Source organism: Brachyhypopomus gauderio, unplaced genomic scaffold (genome assembly GCF_052324685.1).
Source record: "Brachyhypopomus gauderio isolate BG-103 unplaced genomic scaffold, BGAUD_0.2 sc852, whole genome shotgun sequence".
Lineage (NCBI taxonomy): Eukaryota > Metazoa > Chordata > Actinopteri > Gymnotiformes > Hypopomidae > Brachyhypopomus > Brachyhypopomus gauderio.
The window spans coordinates 2,501-23,415 of record NW_027507672.1 but is presented as its reverse complement, the minus strand read 5'-3'; the positions used below and the strand labels follow the sequence as shown (position 1 = coordinate 23,415).

The following is a 20,915-nucleotide window of genomic DNA, read 5'->3' as shown; positions in this document are numbered from 1 at the left end:
TCACACACCTACACACACTTCCCAGTTTACACACACACACACACACACACCTCCTCCCTGGCAGATGACACCATACACTCTCGTGTGTTCATGATGATATAGGTATTCAGTACAGCCAATGAATGGACAAAGATCATTTTAACTGATTAACTATTTTGTAGTTCAGCACATTTATTTAGAAATAAAACCATGATTGTGATCTTCAAGATCCATATAGGAGCATCAGCCCTGTCACACCAGTGCCCGCAGTGCCAGGATCAGTTCCAGAGGGGCAGGTGGGCAGGGGGGCAGGTGGGCAGGGGGGCAGGGGGGCAGCAGCTGTGTCTGTGGCCCTCCGGGATTAATGCCCAGCAGAGCAACCAGGACAGGGAGAGCTGGTTACAGCTGTGACTTTGGCATCTGCAGAATGAATTTCTAAATGAGAAACAGATAAAACTTCAAATAAATCAATCAGACAGACAACTAAAACATTAGAATAGATCAGTCAGACAGACAACTAAAACATTAGAATAGATCAGTCAGACAGACAAGTAAAACATTAGAATAGACAAGTCAGACAGACAGCTAAAACATTAGAATAGATCAGTTAGACAGACAACTAAAACATTAGAATAGACAAGTCAGACAGACAGCTAAAACATTACATCTGTCAGACAGACACCTTAAATATTTGAATAGATGGCTCAGAAATTTGAATCCAGGCGTGTCAGAACCAATCGTGTGGTTCAGTGTAAAGAAGCATGAACGCACAGCAGAGTTTGTCAGTAGAAAACATCTCAGCAGCCGGAAGACAACCTCAGCTGAGAATAAGAACAAACCCCAGACCTGGAAGATAACAGGCGCTGAGGATGAAGAAAGCATCCTGACCAGGTCGGGAACACCATCCAGCAGACGTAAACAAACAGAAAGAGAGAGCAGCATTCACCAGCATGAAGTCATTAGAAGCAAACCACCGTGGCCTCATGACCAGACAGGCCAGGTCACGGTCCGTAGCTAAAACCTATGAAATAAACTCTGCTGAGTCTAGTGAGCTTTAATCTGTGTTACACAGGGGAAATAGGGGAAGTGTAGAGAGGAAAAAGGATCTGCTCCAATCTGTTGTAGCTCACGTGCCCCATATGTTGTCGTGGGTGTGGATGGTTGCCAGTGCAACTGTGTAACGTGTCTTTAGTAATGACAACAATGCCAGAGGAGCCGTCTCACGCATCTTCATTGATGACGGCTCTGCCGATAGAGCTGTCTCACGCGTCTCAAAGCCAGATGCTGTAGCGATATTCTGGATCCAGTGCTGAACTGCACTGAAGCGTGTCACGTGCTCAGATCCACGTGTGTCCACGCTCTGTGGATGTCCCTTCACCCTGCAGCAGCTCAGTGACACACATACACACACACACACACACACACACACACACACACACACACACACACACACACACAACAATTAAAGAAATCATGCTGCTTTCACAGCTCAGATGGGGAATGTTCTAGACGGGCAGTCTCGTCAACCGCCCTGAGCCCTACTGTCCACCTCCCTGGGGTCTGAAGGCAACAAGGCCCCAGGCCTGCTGGACCCAGCAGCACTGTGCTGGGATGTGGCCCCTCCTCTCCTGGACTCCATGGGCTGCTGAATTTGAACAGTCACACACTGAGAATGGATTTGAACCAAACTGATAATCATTAGTGTTGTTATTTTAGATTACGGTCATTTGGCCAATAATCTACAAACCCCCAGGGAGACGTTGTATAAAAACAGGTATGATTCCTGTATGTTTCACCACATGTAGATATAAACACTAACAAACGCTGGCATTCTCAACTTCATCTTTCATTCATCAAAAAAATATCCAGTGAACCGGTCTGCAAAGCCAAACAACAACAACAACGTGTCTCTCTCCAGGCACTGACAGTACTGTACCAACATCTCACACAAGATATCAGTAATGTTTACTAATGTTACTAATGTCTCGTGTGGCCCTACGAGACAAAGGTTACGTCAAAGTCTGTGGTCCGACGAGACTACGGTAAAGTTAACGTAAGATTAAAATAAGAATAGATCATCTTGAGATGTGTTCCCTGATTAAATAACTGCAAGATCAGAATAATACTACAGATAAGTACTAGATGAGATTAAATCAGACTAAATACTACAGATAAGTACTAGATGAGATTAGATCAGACTAAATAGGATAAAATGGTGGAGAGTGTTTCCAGACAGTGTTATAGAATGCATATCAAGAGTGAGACTCATAATTACCCATAAGTAGTATGATAGTATTGCTCCACACCTAAACATAGTCAGAATGGTAAGAGAGGTAACCTGTTTGTGGTAGAATTGAGTTTGTTCGGCTGATGGTGGTGATGATGGTGATTATGATGGTGGTGGTGATGATGATGACGGTGGTGATTATGGTGATGATGATGGTGAGCACAGCACAGTTCATTAGTGAAATTGCTTTGGTGTGTTCACCAGCAGCCTGACTGCTCAGATTGCAGGCACCCACACCAAAGCAAACGAGATAAAATAACCAAAAACATGCAAATAAGTGTCAGTTCATCACTTTCCTCACGTCTCCACACTGTCAAAACGTATTAAACCCCTCACACTTCCCCACTGAACATACAGCTGCACACACACTACCCCAACTCCTCCAGCCCAAATGGGTAGAAGAAAAACCCTGCAAAAGCCTTTTGAAATATGACTAAAAGAGTAAAATAGTGTAATCATTTTTATTATACATTATTGCAATATGACCTTCTGCAATATTTTTTCAAATTATAGCCCTAGAAAACTCTTTTATCTAATTAATTTTATCCATTTTATCACCGATAACCCTGACATGAACATGCATTTTGATAATTAGTCTAGCAAAGGACTCAGTATACATTACAAATATTCAGAATTAAATAATAAAATATGGATAAAATATTAAGAAGATCTTCAGTGCTAATTTTAACCCTAAATTTCATGACATTGCACCGAATTTCTTCTGCTGCTGGGAATAACAGGAACTGTAGTTCATTTACCCTAAAGGGGAGCAAATAAAATGGTGAGGGTTTGATTTTCTGGAGTAATGTTTAACCAGGGGTGTGTCATCTGTGTGTGCGTGTGTATGTGCATGCGTGTGACCGTGGGTGCAGTGAAGGTGTATGATCATACTCTAACATGTCTGCTGGCGTGTTGTGTGTTGTTCTGGCGTGTGTGTGTTGTGCTGGCGTGTTGTGTTGGCGTGTTCTAGCTGGTCCATCACTCCGATGATGTACCCTGCCTCCTTCATCTTCAGTGTGCCCAGCACAGCGTATGTAGTGCTCACATGCGTTAATCTCTTCATTGGCATCAATGGCAGTATTGCCACCTTCATCATGGAGCTGTTCGACGATCCGGTTAGTCAAAAAGTACACACACACACACACACACACACACACACACACACACACACACACGCATCCATGTGTACACAGCTTATTCACAAAGTAACGACACAACAGAAACAAACACTCACTGAACCACATGTTTTTCCTCTGTACACCCTGTACAGCTATACACCCCGTACACCGCATACACCCTGTACACCCTATACACCGCATACACCCCATACACCCCGTACACCTTGTACACTCCATACACTCAGTACACCCCGTACACCCAGTACACGCAGTATACGCAGTACACCCCGTACACCTCATACACTCAGTACACCCAGTATACCCAGTATACCCCGTACACCCAGTACACCCCGTACACCTCATACACTCAGTACACCCAGTATACCCCGTACACCCAGTACACCCAGTACACCCCGTACACCCAGTACACTTTACTGATTCACTCTGGATGCAGACAGTAGTCCTCTCCCTTCTCTCCCTTCCTCTGCCTTCTTCTCCCTGTCTCTTTCTCTCTCCCTTCCTCTCCCTTTCTCTTTCTCTCTCCCTTCCTCTCTCTTTCTCTCCCTTTCTTGCTGAAGCATCTTTCCACAATCATCTCTCCCCACCCCCTATCTCCCCCCTCCCTCACTCTCCCCCCTCCCTCACTCTCTCTCTTCTTTTCTCTCTCTCTCTGCCTCCAGGCTAAAGTTCTTTTTGGTGTTTTGTAGCTGAACTGAGAAGCCAGCGACTTACTGCTGGAAGGTTTCTCATGAGTTATTGACAGCCTGACAATTTGCCTCCACAAGTGAGGAGATGAAGAGAAAAATGGATGTATGGTGTATTTGTATATACGTTATGGATGGGTATATCTGTATATACTGTATGAATGGGTATATCTGTATATACAGTATGGATGGGTGTATCTGTATAGACTGTATGGATGGGTATAGCTGTATATACTGTATGGATGGGTATATCTGTATATACAGTATGGATGGGTGTATCTGTATATACTGTATGGATGGGTATAGCTGTATATACTGTATGGATGGGTATATCTGTATATACTGTATGGATGGGTATATCTGTATATACTGTATGGTCAGGGATCTCTTTATGTCCTGGATGGTTAGAGATTTTCAGGAGCAGCTAATGGACCAGGCGGAGGTAGAATGTATTTCATGGCAACTACAAAACACAGTGCTAGCCTGTGGGAGGTGGGTACGTTCCCATGGCAATGACCTGTAATTGTCATGTTCCTGTGAACACCTGATGACTGCGCATGGCCTGCTGGGAAACAAAGCACACAGGAGATGTAGTTAAGACTGTGTGTGAGAGTGTGTCCTTGTGTGTGTATTCCAGTTCTGTGTGATCTGCAATAAGATAATACACGAGACCCTACGAGAACACACAAGGCCATACGAGAACACACGAGACCATACGAGAACACACAAGACCATACGAGAACACACGAGACCATACGAGAACACACAAAACCATACGAGAACACACAAAACCATACAAGAACACACAACACCATACGAGAACACCTACAACAACGAGAACACCTACAAACAAACCGCGCACCACGAAAATGTAGCGGTCTGTCGCCCCGTTAGTGCAGGTGAGCCTGCGGACCGGCTGGGGAGCTGCACGAAACCAGGCAAAGAGCCGCATGCACTGTAAAGTGTAGTGTCCCTGAAATGACATCTCCAATTTAACTGATCACTCCTGTGTAACTGATGACGCACACACTCTAGCACCAGTGATATGACACTCTAGAATAACTGATATGAGACACACACTCTAGCATATATGATATGACACTCTAGTGCAGGGGTGCCCACAAATTTTCAGGTTGCGAGCTACTTATAAGATGACCAAGTCAGAAAGATCTACCTCGCCCCGAGTGTAATTTGTTGATGGGGGGGTTGGTGGCGAACGTAAATTTTTGAGGGGGGGGGGGGGGTGACGACGAACGAAAGTAAATTGTTACCGGGCCGATGTATATATACAACCGTCAGAGCAGATGGACGATATCCTGTCATTCATCCACTACTTTTTAATGTCACGCGATCTACCCGCATTCCTTCGCGATCGACCGGTAACTGATATGAGACACACACTCTAGCATAACTCAAATGACATCTCCATTGTAACTGATATTTGATAGATACACCAGTACCTACTATGTCCCACACATTGGCATGTTTAGTATGACCAACACCGTGCCATATCTAGTATGACCCACACACACTGGCGCATTTAGTGTGACCCACACACACTGGCGTATTTAGTGTGACCCACACACACTGGCGTATTTAGTGTAATCCACATACTGTCATATTTAGTGTGATCCACACACACTGGCGTATTTAGTGTGACCCACACACACTGGGGTATTTAGTGTAATCCACATACTGTCATATTTAGTGTGACCCACACACTGGCGTATTTAGTGTGACCCACACACTGGCGCCTTTAGTGTAACCCACACACTGGCGTACTTAGTGTGACTCACACTGGCGTATTTAGTGTGACTCACACTGGCGTATTTAATGTGACCCACACACTGGCGTATTTAATGTGACCCACACACTGGCGTATTTAGTGTGACCCACACACTGGCATATTTAGTGTGACCCACACACTGGCGTATTTAGTGTGACCCACACACTGGCATATTTAGTGTGACTCACACACTGGCGTATTTAGTGTAACAGTCTGGCTTATGTAGTATGTTGATTTCCTACCATAGGTAGAGCAAAGCTGAGTAACACTAATGTAAGGGAGTAATGGCCTGACCTGACCAGCATCTACTAACAGTTTCATCTGACTGCACGCAGTCCCACAAAACACAAACACAAAACAAGCTTTAGCCCTTCTGGGATGGTTCTGTTCTCTCCCTTATTCTACGTTATATTTTTCTTTTCAAATCCCTGTGGTCTGAGGAAGCATCACAATGGGAATGTGCAAGTCCTGTGTGTGTGTGTGTGTGTGTGTGTGTGTGTGTGTGTGTGTGTGCGTGCATGTGCGCTCATGCAAATATATGTGCATGTGTTTGTGTGTGTAAGTGTGTGTGTAAGGAGAAGGGGTGGGAAATATGGATCACCCCAGAGCCAGTGAGATTTGTCCTTCTCAGTAAATCTGGAGATGATTTATGAGTGTACAGTGGGACCCTAAAGCGAGAGTTGTGGTGCCTCTGCAGCTCTGTACTCTCAAGGCAAAGAAGAGATTTGCCAGATCAGATTCCATATTTGGAGTTTTTCATGTGCCAGAGTTGAATTATGTCTCTACCGGGCAGGCTGACCTCAGAGACTCGATCCTGTATATACAGGAAGGACACTAGATATACTTTCTCTCCCTCCCTCATCTTTCTCCATCTTCCCCCCTCTCCCCCTCACTCCCCCTCTCTCTCACCCCCCCCCCCCCCCCTCCACCCTCACAGACAGGTTTGGCCTTCTCTAAGAGCCGTCCAGTGCTTCAGTAAGGTTTACTGACGTAAAGGTTATTATATCCTTGTAACTCCTACAACTGCATTGTCGATCTGTAACGGTTAAATCTAACAGAAGCAGACTAACACAAAGAAGAAATAATTGATTACATGCACACACACACATATACACACACACAAATACACACACACACACCATTTTGTTTTTCTTCTTTTGGTGAATTTATTGTATCCTCTATAGATTTTCCTTTATTACTGACTTTTCTGTCCTCCTCCTCCTCTATTTTTCTCTCTCTCTGTCTCTCTTTATAGAACATCACCAATATCAATAACATAGTGAAACAGGTGTTATTGATATTCCCCCATTTCTGTCTGGGCCGAGGACTCATCGACATGGCGAAAAACCAGGCCATGGCTACTCTGTTTAGCAGCCTGGGTAAGACACACACACATATATATACACACACATATATACACACACACTCTGTTTAGCAGCCTGGGTAAGACACACACACATATATACACACACACTCTGTTTAGCAGCCTGGGTAAGACACACACACATACACACACACACACACACACACACACACACACACACACACACACACACACACACACACACACACACACAACACACACTCTGTTTAGTAGCCTGGGTAAGACACACACACATATATATATACACACATATATACACACACACACTCACACACACACACACACACACATACACAAACAAATTCTGTCTCAAAGTCTTTTGTGTGTGTATGTGTGTGTCGCTGGCGGGGAGTGGGTTATATTTAGCTGTAAGTGTTTGATAGCGGATGAGAGATGATGGAGTGATGAAGGAGAAAGGGATAGATGAAAGGGATTCTGACACTGTGATTGGAACAGGCTTTTGAAGAATGAAAGAGAGAATGAATGAGCCGTAGATGAGCTGAAAATGAGATCTGCACTGTTTCCCTAACAGCAAACATGGACTATGCTTCCTCCACACCACTGACATGTCAGTGTCACTGTGCTGAGAATGGCCCACCAGCAGAACAGACAAAACTAAATACCCCAGACTAAACACCTCAGCAGAACAGACTAAACTAAATACCCCAGACTAAACATCTCAGCAGAACAGACTAAACAAAGTATCTCAGACTAAACATCTCAGCAGAACAGACTAAACTAAATACCCCAGACTAAATATCTCAGCAGAACAGACTAAACTAAATACCCAAGACTAAACATCTCAGCAGAACAGACTAAACTAAATACCCCAGACTAAACATCTTCGCAGAACAGACTAAACTAAATACCCCAGACTAAACATCTTCGCAGAACAGACTAAACTAAATACCCCAGACTAAACATCTCCGCAGAACAGACTAAACTAAATACCCCAGACTAAACACCTCAGCAGAACAGACTAAACTAAATACCCCAGACTAAACTTATCAGCAGAACAGACTAAACTAAATATCCCAGACTAAACTCATCAGCAGAACAGACAAAACTAAATACCCCAGACTAAACATCTCAGCAGAACAGACTAAACAAAGTATCTCAGACTAAACATCTCAGCAGAACAGACTAAACTAAATACCCCAGACTAAACATCTCAGCAGAACAGACTAAACAAAGTATCTCAGACTAAACATCTCAGCAGAACAGACTAAACTAAATATCCCAGACTAAACATCTCAGCAGAACAGACTAAACTAAATACCCCAGACTAAACACCTCAGCAGAACAGACTAAACTAAATATCCCAGACTAAACATCTCAGCAGAACAGACTAAACTAAATACCCCAGACTAAACACCTCAGCAGAACAGACTAAACTAAATACCCAAGACTAAACACCTCAGCAGAACAGACTAAACGAAATACCCGAGACTAAACTCATCAGCAGAACAGACAAAACTAAATATCCCAGACTAAACTCATCAGCAGAACAGACAAAAAAAACTAAATACCCCAGACTAAACACCTCAGCAGAACAGACTAAACTAAATACCCCAGACTAAACATCTCAGCAGAACAGACTAAACAAAGTATCTCAGACTAAACATCTCAGCAGAACAGACTAAACTAAATACCCCAGACTAAACATCTCAGCAGAACAGACTAAACAAAGTATCTCAGACTAAACATCTCAGCAGAACAGACTAAACTAAATACCCCAGACTAAATATCTCAGCAGAACAGACTAAACTAAATACCCCAGACTAAACATCTCCGCAGAACAGACTAAACTAAATACCCCAGACTAAACACCTCAGCAGAACAGACTAAACTAAATACCCCAGACTAAACATCTTCGCAGAACAGACTAAACTAAATACCCCAGACTAAACATCTCCGCAGAACAGACTAAACTAAATGCCCCAGACTAAACACCTCAGCAGAACAGACTAAACTAAATACCCCAGACTAAACTCATCAGCAGAACAGACTAAACTAAATATCCCAGACTAAACTCATCAGCAGAACAGACAAAACTAAATACCCCAGACTAAACACCTCAGCAGAACAGACTAAACTAATTACCCCAGACTAAACATCTCAGCAGAACAGACTAAACAAAGTATCTCAGACTAAACATCTCAGCAGAACAGACTAAACTAAATACCCCAGACTAAACATCTCAGCAGAACAGACTAAACAAAGTATCTCAGACTAAACATCTCAGCAGAACAGACTAAACTAAATATCACAGACTAAACACCTCAGCAGAACAGACTAAACTAAATACCCCAGACTAAACATCTTCGCAGAACAGACTAAACTAAATACCCCAGACTAAACATCTCCGCAGAACAGACTAAACTAAATGCCCCAGACTAAACACCTCAGCAGAACAGACTAAACTAAATACCCCAGACTAAACTCATCAGCAGAACAGACTAAACTAAATATCCCAGACTAAACTCATCAGCAGAACAGACAAAACTAAATACCCCAGACTAAACACCTCAGCAGAACAGACTAAACTAATTACCCCAGACTAAACATCTCAGCAGAACAGACTAAACAAAGTATCTCAGACTAAACATCTCAGCAGAACAGACTAAACTAAATACCCCAGACTAAACATCTCAGCAGAACAGACTAAACAAAGTATCTCAGACTAAACATCTCAGCAGAACAGACTAAACTAAATATCACAGACTAAACACCTCAGCAGAATACCCTGAGTCAAATGCACCCATGTCAAATGAAAACCTACCACATTATGCAGAACAAAAGGGATCTTATGTGGCTGAAGTGAGTGACACTCCATGGAATTACCTACATAAACATAACCACTTCACACTGGTTCCTTTTTCCTTCTCTCTCTCTCTCTCTCTCTCTCTCTCTCTCTCTCTCTCTCTCTCTCTCTCTCTCTCTCTCTCTCTCTCTCTCTCTCTCTCTCTCTCCCCTTTCAGGTCAGGATCGGTTTGAAGACCCTCTGAGCTGGAATATGGTGGGGAAGAATCTGTTCGCCATGTCAATAGAGGGCGTAATCATGTTTGGCTTCACCCTTCTCATCCAGTACAGGTTCTGCTGCAAGCCAAGGTGAGGGAAATACCACACACCACACAAAACACCCCACACTAAAAACCTCAAGCACCGCACACTAAAAACCCCACCCTAATTAGATATAATATAATACCGTTTCAGACTGGTGAAGGGGTTGCCGATAGCAACGGAGGTGGAAGATGAAGACGTGGCCCGTGAGCGTGAGCGTGTGCACAGGGGCGGAGCCCAGAAAGACCTGCTCCAGATCTGTGACCTCACCAAGGTGTGTGTGTGTGTGTGGGTGTGTGTGTGTGTGTGAGCGTGTGTGTGTGTGTGAGCGTGTGTGTTTGTGTGAGCGTGTGTGTTTGTGTGAGCGTGTGTGTGTGTGAGAGCGTGTGTGTGAGCGAGCGTGTGTGTGTGTGTATGTGTGTGTTCGTAGTGTACAGTGTGTGTTTGTGTGTGTGTGTGTGCGTGTGCGTGTGTGTGTGAGAGAGAGAGGTGGGTGTAGCACAGCTGTATTTGCAGAAGGAACCCTGAGGTGCAGAGTGAGGGTACGCCAGTGTGCTCCACTCTCCAGCGTTAGCACTGATGACTTGAGCAGATGTTTCATGCCTGTAGCCTGTGTAACAGGAAGTGACATCACTTGCACCACCTGCTGCTCCACCTGCTGCCCCCAGCAGTTCAGCGGTGGCAAGTGAGCGTCTGAAACACCGCACTTCCCACAGGGACCTTCACTAACAGGAAATGGTTAACTCAAAGGGTAGAGCTCTTATCTTTCACTGCAAAACAAGACACAGCTCCAACTCTTCATTCTTCCTGACTTTATTCATCCTTTCATCTTTCTCTCTCTCTCTCTCTCTCTCGCTCTCTCTCTCTCTCTCTCTTCCCAGTTTCAGTTCAGAGTCTCCACTGCAGGGCTTGTGGAGGTAGTGAGAGTTGTTTATTTCTGCGCATAGGCGAGACTACAGTCTTGGTAAAACCAAAGTTTTGCTTGTCTGCGGGGAGTTGAGATTGCAAAGCTGCATTAAGATTCAGACCTTGAGCAGACCTGCTGGCAGCGTGAAGGCTGCCCTCCGAGAAGGAGAACTTTGGCCTACAGGCGTAGAGAGAAAGAGGGAGACAAAGTTGCAGGAAACTTTTAGAACAAGCGGAGGCCCCCTGCTGGACCCAAATGTGTACTGCATTGTGAGTTTGTCCGAAGGCAGGCTGCCAAATTATTATCTGACCTGGCCCTGTACACAAACAGCCCATAGTCCACAGTGAATGGGTGGTGTAGGTGAAGATACGCCCATGACGAGCACATGGAGCACGGACCGCCAGAGTGTTAATTAAGAAGTGCCGGGTGCAGCTTTGGATGTAGCCAAAGTCTCGATCTTTCACAATCTCAATCTCCGTGAGCTGACACTGGTGTAGGTACTGACGTGGAGCGGTTCTGTTACCCTCCCACCATACACACTGAGGTGGAGCAGTTCTGTTACCTTCCACCATACACACTGAGGTGGAGCAGTTCTGTTACTCTCCCACCATACACACTGAGGTGGAGCAGTTCTGTTACCTCCCACCATACACACTGAGGTGGAGCAGTTCTGTTACCTCCCACCATACACACTGAGGTGGAGCAGTTCTGTTACCCTCCCACCATACACACTGAGGTGGAGCAGTTCTGTTACCCTCCCACCATACACACTGAGGTGGAGCAGTTCTGTTACCCTCCCACCATACACACTGAGGTGGAGCAGTTCTGTTACCCTCCCACCATACACACTGAGGTGGAGCAGTTCTGTTACCCTCCCACCATACACACTGAGGTGGAGCAGTTCTGTTACCCTCCCACCATACACACTGAGGTGGAGCAGTTCTGTTACCCTCCCACCATACACACTGAGGTGGAGCAGTTCTGTTACCTCCCACCATACACACTGAGGTGGAGCAGTTCTGTTACCTCCCACCATACACACTGAGGTGGAGCAGTTCTGTTACCTCCCACCATACACACTGAGGTGGAGCAGTTCTGTTACCCTTCCACCATACACACTGAGGTGGAGCAGTTCTGTTACCCTCCCACCATACACACTGAGGTGGAGCAGTTCTGTTACCCTCCCACCATACACACTGAGGTGGAGCAGTTCTGTTACCCTTCCACCATACACACTGAGGTGGAGCAGTTCTGTTACCCTCCCACCATACACACTGAGGTGGAGCAGTTCTGTTACCCTCCCACCATACACACTGAGGTGGAGCAGTTCTGTTACCCTCCCACCATACACACTGAGGTGGAGCAGTTCTGTTACCCTCCCACCATACACACTGAGGTGGAGCAGTTCTGTTACCTCCCACCATACACACTGAGGTGGAGCAGTTCTGTTACCCTCCCACCATACACACTGAGGTGGAGCAGTTCTGTTACCCTCCCACCATACACACTGAGGTGGAGCAGTTCTGTTACCCTCCCACCATACACACTGAGGTGGAGCAGTTCTGTTACTCTCTCTGCCTCCTCCTACCTCCTTCTGTCTATAAATAGGAAAGGCAAGTCTTTAGAAAGTTGTGATCTATCTCTCTCTCTCTCCCCCTCCCTCCCTCCCTTCCTCTCTTACACTAGATATACTCTGGGAAGAAGGTTCCAGCGGTGGACAGGATCTGTGTGGGAGTACCTGCTTCTGAGGTCAGACACGTCCTAGGAAAGTACAAAAAATATATTGTTTGATAGAAATATCAGAGTGAGTTTGCTAGACTAACAGTCTTTCTGTGTATGTGTGCGTATGCATGTGTGTGCGTGTGTGTGTGCATGTGTGCGTGCGTGTGTGTGTCTTATAGTGCTTTGGCCTGTTGGGTATTAACGGGGCAGGTAAAACCACTACCTTTAAAATGCTGACTGGAGATATCCCACCTTCAGGAGGAGAGGCCTTCCTAAATGGATACAGGTAAACAAAAACATATCGGACATGAGTAAAAAAACATATCAGACATAGGTAAACAAACACGTATCAGACAGAGGTGATTTACACAATTATCATTGTGGAAGTGATTTCAGAGGATGGCACACTCATCTACCGCACCCTCATCAAGATATAGTGAAGGTCTCTCAAAATAAATAATGTCAACATTTAAAAGCCAAAGACACTGAATGTTGTTTAGACCTGCAAATAATTGGTGAGCAGTTGCTTCCATTTTTGGAACTGAATAGATTTTTGATGCAGACATACAGTACATTGGTGTGACACAACTAGAAGACGCCCTTTTATTGGTGTGACACAACTAGAACACACCCTTTTATTGGTGTGACACCACTAGAAGACGCCCTTTTATTGGTGTGACACAACTAGAACACGCCCTTTTATTGGTGTGACACCACTAGAACACACCCTTTTATTGGTGTGACACAACTAGAACACACCCTTTTATTGGTGTGACACAACTAGAACACGCCCTTTTATTGGTGTGACACAACTAGAACACACCCTTTTATTGGTGTGACACCACTAGAACACGCCCTTTTATTGATGTGACACCACTAGCACACGCCCTTTTATTGGTGTGACACAACTAGAAGACGCCCTTTTATTGGTGTGACACAACTAGAACACACCCTTTTATTGGTGTGACACAACTAGAAGACGCCCTTTTATTGGTGTGACACAACTAGAACACACCCTTTTATTGGTGTGACACCACTAGCACACGCCCTTTTATTGGTGTGACACCACTAGCACACGCCCTTTTATTGGTGTGACACAACTAGAAGACGCCCTTTTATTGGTGTGACACAACTAGAACACGCCCTTTTATTGGTGTGACACAACTAGAAGACGCCCTTTTATTGGTGTGACACAACTAGAACACACCCTTTTATTGGTGTGACACAACTAGAACACGCCCTTTTATTGGTGTGACACCACTAGCACACGCCCTTTTATTGGTGTGACATCACTAGAACACACCCTTTTATTGGTGTGCCACCACTAGAACACGCCCTTTTATTGGTGTGCCACCACTAGAACACACCCTTTTATTGGTGTGCCACCACTAGAACACGCCCTTTTATTGGTGTGACACCACTAGCACACGCCCTTTTATTGGTGTGACACCACTAGAACACACCCATTATGAATGAATGGGAATCTGATGTTCATTTGCAACAATGCCCTACCTGTGTTAGTGAGAACTATGTTGGGGTAGTTTTGGTGCTCAAACGTTCCAGTGTTCCAGTTAAACACTGGTAGACCCAACAGTGCTGCTAACACAGCACTCAGTCATGCAGGTTGCAGACTACTCCAGCCCCCCCCCCCCCCTACTCCAGATCCCTCCACAGGTTCCCTGCAGCATCTCATGTCAGGTTTCAAACACTGACGCATGCTTGTAAATCCAGAACTGGGCCAGCTCCCATGTTCCTGAAGGCCCTAAACAAACAGGCTAATGGGGCTGCTCGACTTGAACCAACATCTCTCACGATGTTCAGAAGACATGCAACAATACATTGATCTATATTACTGGATTGGACATCGCATGTTGCCGCTATAGCTAGCGATGCGCCGCCCTCGGAGCCATTACTATGCATTGAGTCATGTCAGCAAAGCAGTGTAGTTCCTATGTGGGATGTGCATCCATCTGTCACAAAAACAGTCCTAGCGCCCTTATTTCTTATCCGATTTTTGGAAAATATGGCTTAAATTAAAGGTGAGAATATTGCCGATGTTGTGATATGATAAAACTTCGTATTATCCCAAGAGATAAATTTATAAGCAGTCTGGGGATTTTTCAATTTAGGTAAAATAAAATAAAAAACCCTGCATAAAGCCCTTTACTTTCACCTGGCTAAAACTAAATAACACATGTAAGTCATGTTTTTGATATTCAATCATAATTATAGTAAAAAGTTTTCAATAAATAACTTTGATAAGTTTTAAGTATGATAGCAGTCACAATTCTGATATTGAAAGTCAAATTTATGAGTATCTCTTTGTCAACTCTCCCTGTTACAGCTGTAGTTTTCATAAATTATTTAAGTGCAATATCTGTTATATATGTTCAAGTATAATATGAGATGGCATCAGTGTGGAGGAGCATCTTTGAGCACAACATGGCTAAATGTGGATGAAATTAATTATGAAATTATGATAGAGAAAATAATTTTTTTACCTTCAAGTAGCAGAAAAGAGCTTACACAATTCAGTTTCCCACAAACACATAATTAGATAAATTGACATGACACAAAATATACAATTTTCAAAATCATTTATTGCAGCCTCTTCTCATTAGCTACAGAATTTCATCAACTTTAATAAAATATTTACTTTGCAGTTCAGATTTCCTGACAATAACAACACAACTTTGAAATCCAACTAAAAAACAAAATCATTCTTCTCAGAATTTTAATGGCCTTTAAAAAGAACCAGGTTTGTGCACTTCTGATGCAGCTTCTGCAGCAGGGAAGAATGTATCCATAATTATCCATAATGTATCAAAGTATCCATAATTTATTAAATTAAACTATTTGTGTTTTTCTGTATAAAACATCATTACACCATATTCTGTGCTGTCCTTTAATGCTTACTGTGCAGTTTATGTACCTCTATATGACTGAAGCTGATGCTCCAGTTCAGAGTTTATCAGGTCTTTCTCTGAAAGCTGTTGCAGCAAAGTCTTGCAGAGAGACTTTGCTCTTTTTCTCTGTCTTTGGCATTTTTTGCCTTCTTCCTGAGCCTTTCCAAGTCTTCTCCTAGCTTGGATACCTGATTGCTGCAAATAGAGTCTTGGTCATCATTTTGATAGGTATGTTCCTGCAAAAAAGGACAGTATGATCAAGAATACTTGATCATTAGTTGTAAATGGCAAGCTTAAAAGCAGCTCTCAGAAAGAGGTCTAATGATAAAATTTCTTGTTTGAAGTTCTAATTCTGGTGTCTGCCAATCTTTGATGCAGATCTGAGCACTGTCATGGACAGAGCAAAGGTTAGTGATGAGCTAACCATTGCTCCATCTAGTTGCTGACAATAAAACACAACCCTTACCACACATATTTATGAAGTACTTGGCTCACTGCATTGAAGGGGTCTCAGGACACATGCACTGTTATGGCTCCTTCTCTTAGCTGGTAGCTTTTGCTGACAGAAATATGAAATAACATCCTTAAGTTGTATGATAACATGGATGACACCAGCAAAAATATTAATAGTTAAAAACACGGTAAAAATGTTAGGAATACTACCTGCAAATGGTGTGGAAGTTTAAAGGCACTGCTCCTTCTTTAACATGTGCCCTCTTCAGTGTACGGTTGATATCAGTGGGCAGTGAGCACTGCATATCCCTGCTGTAGATGACGGTCCTCTCAGATGTCCACACTTTTTGACCCACAATTTGTACAGCTCATATTTTCTTTGTTTGTTGGGAAATCTGTGTAGAAAATGGCAATTATAAAAAAAAAAAAACTTGTATTAAACTGTTCATTTAAAAAATAATTATGACAAATTTAATTGACTTAAATTTTCATTTGGTTTCATTATTTATTCAATTTGTGTGAGAGAGTATCTATGGGACATAATGCCAACTGGACTGAACATCGGTCCCAGTAAAACAGATTTAGAGATAATTTTAATGAACATCGTATTTACAACATTATCCTAACATGATTACAATATTAATAACAATACATTCTAATTTGTTGGAACAGAAAACTTGTTTTTAAGTGGGTTTACTCGACATAGCTTTATCAAAATCAAGCTAGCATAGACAGTCAACATCCCTCATCTCCGCTATTATTTTTTAAATAAAAATTGTTTTACTGACCTTTGAAATGTGATACCCTTTGATCTTGTGATCTTGTTGTCGTAGTTTTGACAATTTATGACAAAACATTGAGTCCCTATTTGGATATGAAGTTATACTTGTATATCGCCAGTCTCAGTACCTAAAGACCAGTGTTGAGAACGTTACTTTAAAAAAGTAATTCGTTATAGTTACTCACTACTTGTTCAAAAAAGTAACTGAGTTAGTAACTGAATTACTCTATAATAAAAGTAACTCGTTACCAGGGAAAGTAACTATTTGCGTTACAGTTAAAAAAAGGTTATATGCCAATTAATTAAGTTTTTTTTTTAAAGCAGTTTTCACAGTCAGTTGAAATGAGTAGATCAGAAAGTTGTTTAACTTTTGATATTTATTGCACATCCACAGACCAGTGCAGGATAAAATCCTTTAAAATCCCAAATCTTTACAAAAAAAAAAAGTAAAAGTAAACAGTTACACTATATAAAGTGCATTTACATCTATGAAATTAAATTAAATTCTCTCAACCTGAGACAACTGGTTTGTTCACAACAGAAGTAAACTTAACAATAAAACCTCTATTCTTAATTAAATAAAAATAATGTTTATATCGCCTTGAAAATGCTAAATTTTCTTCGGCTTGCACCTGACGCCATTTCGGCCTATTCTCTGTTTGTGTTGTGTGTCACTGGCGTGCTTCGGAGCGCGTGTAAAAACACTGGCTCTGATTGGCTATCGTATCGCTGCCTTAGCCAATGGCTTACTGACTTGTTAAGTAAAACAGGTGTTACACCGAGAACTGTGACCTATCGAGATCTGTTACTCCTCACTAGCCTGAGCAGCGGTCCGCTCGCATTAGTATATCAATATGTAGTAACGCACCGCTTTTAATGACCAGTAACGTCAACGGCGTTGTAACGACAGGAAAAGTAATTAATTATATTATCCCGGTACTGACAAAATGACGCCGTTAGTGCCGAGTCCTAGCCCCCAGTGAGCAAGCCAAAGGCGACAGTGGCAAGGAAAAACTCCCTAGTTTTTTGCATGAGGAAGAAACCTTGAGAGGAACCAAGACTCAGGGGGGGAGCCCATCCTCCTCTGGCCGAGTGGAATGGAAGGATAGACTATTGGATGGTCAAACTAACAAATAAGAAATCCAGAAAACCAGATGTTACCTCTGTGTGTGTGTGTGTGTGTGTGTGTGTGTGTGTGTGTGTGTGTGTGTGTGTGTGTGTGGTGCGTGCGTGCGTGCGTGCGTGCGTGCGTGCGTGCATGTGTGTAGTGTGTGTGCAGATATGCAGCAGGTACATCAGAACATGGGTTACTGTCCCCAATTCGACGCCCTTGACGACCTGCTGACCGCCCGTGAACACCTGGAGTTCTACAGCAGACTGAGGGGTGTTCAGAGACAGAGGTCCAGGTACCAGCCTCCTTACTTTTGTGTTTACATGGCGTGTGCAGGTGTGTGTGTGTGTGTGTGTGTGTGTGTGTGTGTGTGTGCCTGCTGTGCCATGACTTAGACACTGAGGCGAATCTGTTCTTTCAGTGCACCAGCTTTTGATGTTGTAGTCAGTGCTGCTCAGTCATAATGCTCATTGGCACGCATGCATGCGCAAACACACACACACACACACACACACACACACACACACACACACACACACACACACACACACCCTCTCTTTCTCAGACACCCAAACACCCTCCTCTCTTTCTCATGAACACACAAAACACTTTTCCTCCTGTCTGATTTACACACACACAAACACATATACACATCCTCCTGCCTCTCTTTCTCACACACACACACACACACACACACACACACACACACACACACACACACACACACAAACCCTCCTCCCTCACTCTCTCTCTCTCTCACACACACACACACACAAACACCCCCTCTCATTTTCACACACAGACACACACACCTCCTCTTTCTCATGGAATCTTCTAAACCCTCCTCCCCTTCTCTCTCTCACTTTCTCTCTCACACACACACTCTCACACAAACACACACACACACACACACACACACACACACAAGACATAGTACGTAAGTTCAAATGAAAGGAACAAACCAAATTGTTGTGAATACAAAAACACAGCAAACGCAAATCTGATTGAACACTAATGAGATTACAGATGCTCTTGGTACAGCAGGGAATTACTGCTAGGATTAAATCTGACTCTCAAATAAGAAAAATATCAGGTGACTTCAAATAACACACTTCTCATTAACACAGTGCACAAAGACAAACAGTAGAGGATGAGGAGAGGGTGGTGGGGGCGTCTGGGGGCCCACTGTGGAGCCGTCCAACGTGACCGTAATGCTAAGGTGGGACAGGCCTTCAGCTGCTGTCTTAGCTACCTGAATGCCCTCTGCCTCCGCCCGTGTTTTAGAGGATGGATGGATGGGTGGATGAAGCACATTGATCCTAGCATTGGGGTTGTGTGCAGTTCTATTTAACTCACTGGTTTTAGATGCTTCTTTGCAGCTGTTTAGAAGAGGCATTAATAATCCCTGTAGGGGGTAATTCCTCTCTGCACGTTGCATGGATTGAACCGCCAACCTCATGGGCCCAAGCCCAGCTGCCCCCGGTTCATGTTTGGTCCAAAATGATGTTCTGGTTATAGGCGATGTTTCTGTGGCAAGGACACTAGTCACCTGCAGTAAAGCAGCATTAATATTCTGTGGATTTGTGGGGAAGGTGACATGTCTTCACTCATGTGGAGAATCATCAATGTGTTGTGCACAGTGGATGACAAAGGAGACAAGAGACTTAGTGATGAGACTTAGTGATGATGTGTTAATCCATTTTTTGGCTTGTTTTCTGTACTGTGAGACTATAATTTGTGGTCTCACTTGGAGACTGTAACAATTATTGAGTTGTGCTTATGTTGCTTGTAGAAATCTAAAATGTAGTCATTTCCAGCTTTCCCTCTCTTCTCCCTCCTTCCGTCTCTCCTTTCTCCCTCCCTCTCTCCTCCACCTCTCACCTCCTCTCTCCTCCCTCCCTCACTCTCTCCTCCACCTCTCCCCCCTCTCTCTTCCTCCCTCTCTCCTCCACCTCTCACCCCCCCCCCCCCCCCCCCCCCAGGTGGCTGAGTGGGGTATACAGAAGTTGGGTCTGGTGAGATACTCCACCAGGTCTGCTGGCACCTACAGTGGTGGGAACAAACGTAAGCTCTCCACAGCCATGGCTCTCATTGGCAGCCCGCCTCTCATCTTCCTAGTAAGACACACCCACCGCTTCTCTCACTGCCCAATCAATATGTTGCCTTTTCATATATATAAAATGTTACTTTCAGTGATGAAATGAGATGATTCATTCCAGTGTTCTAACACAAACCCCACACTGTTGAGGAGATTACGGTCCCATTCGGGTACACACAGCTAGTGTTGGAAACGTTACTTTAAAAAAGTAATTAGTTATAGTTACTCACTACTTGTTCAAAAAAGTAAATGAGTTAGTAACTGAATTAATCTATAATAAAAGTAACTCGTTACCAGGGAAAGTAACTATTTGCATTACAGTTTAAAAAAAGTTATATGACAATGAATAAGGATTTTTTGAAAAAGCAGTTTTCACTGTCAGTTGAAATGAGTAGATCAGAAAGGTGTTTTTTTATATTTATTGCACATCCACAGACCAGTGCAGGATAAAATCCATTAAAATCCCAAATCTTTGTAGTAAAAAAGTAAACAGTTACAGTATATAAAGTGCATTTACATCTATCAAATTAAATTAAATTCTCTCAACCTGAGACAACTGGTTTGTTCACAACAGAAGTAAACTTAACAATAAAACCTCTATTCTTAATTGAATAAA

The 20,915-nt window shown here is 43.4% G+C and overlaps 1 protein-coding gene and 1 long non-coding RNA gene across 2 annotated transcripts in view; both read left to right on the top strand.

Moving 5' to 3' along the window:
* Positions 1-3,164: 3,164 nt before the first annotated feature.
* LOC143508243 (phospholipid-transporting ATPase ABCA1-like) lies at positions 3,165-19,882 on the top strand. Its single transcript, XM_076996730.1, has 8 exons — positions 3,165-3,381; positions 7,130-7,253; positions 10,240-10,369; positions 10,475-10,595; positions 12,915-12,977; positions 13,130-13,236; positions 18,359-18,537; positions 19,842-19,882. The coding sequence occupies exons 1-8, from the start codon at positions 3,253-3,255 to the stop codon at positions 19,880-19,882; spliced, it is 894 nt and encodes a 297-aa protein (XP_076852845.1). The 5' UTR covers positions 3,165-3,252.
* A 310-nt stretch (positions 19,883-20,192) lies between these two features.
* The window catches only part of LOC143508244 (uncharacterized), a 3,092-nt gene continuing 2,369 nt past the window's right edge, over positions 20,193-20,915 (top strand). Inside the window, exon 1 of the long non-coding RNA XR_013129256.1 lies at positions 20,193-20,318. This is a non-coding gene — a long non-coding RNA (uncharacterized LOC143508244). The remainder of the gene's footprint in view (positions 20,319-20,915) is intronic.

Coding starts and splice junctions, on each gene's coding strand:
- LOC143508243 (XM_076996730.1), top strand. CDS start 3,253: ATGATGTACCCTGCCTCCTTCATCTTCAGTGTGCCCAGCACAGCGTAT. Junction 10,370..10,474: donor AGGTTCTGCTGCAAGCCAAG/GTGAGGGAAATA, acceptor ATACCGTTTCAG/ACTGGTGAAGGGGTTGCCGA. Junction 18,538..19,841: donor TGTTTACATGGCGTGTGCAG/GTGTGTGTGTGT, acceptor TGTTGTGCACAG/TGGATGACAAAGGAGACAAG.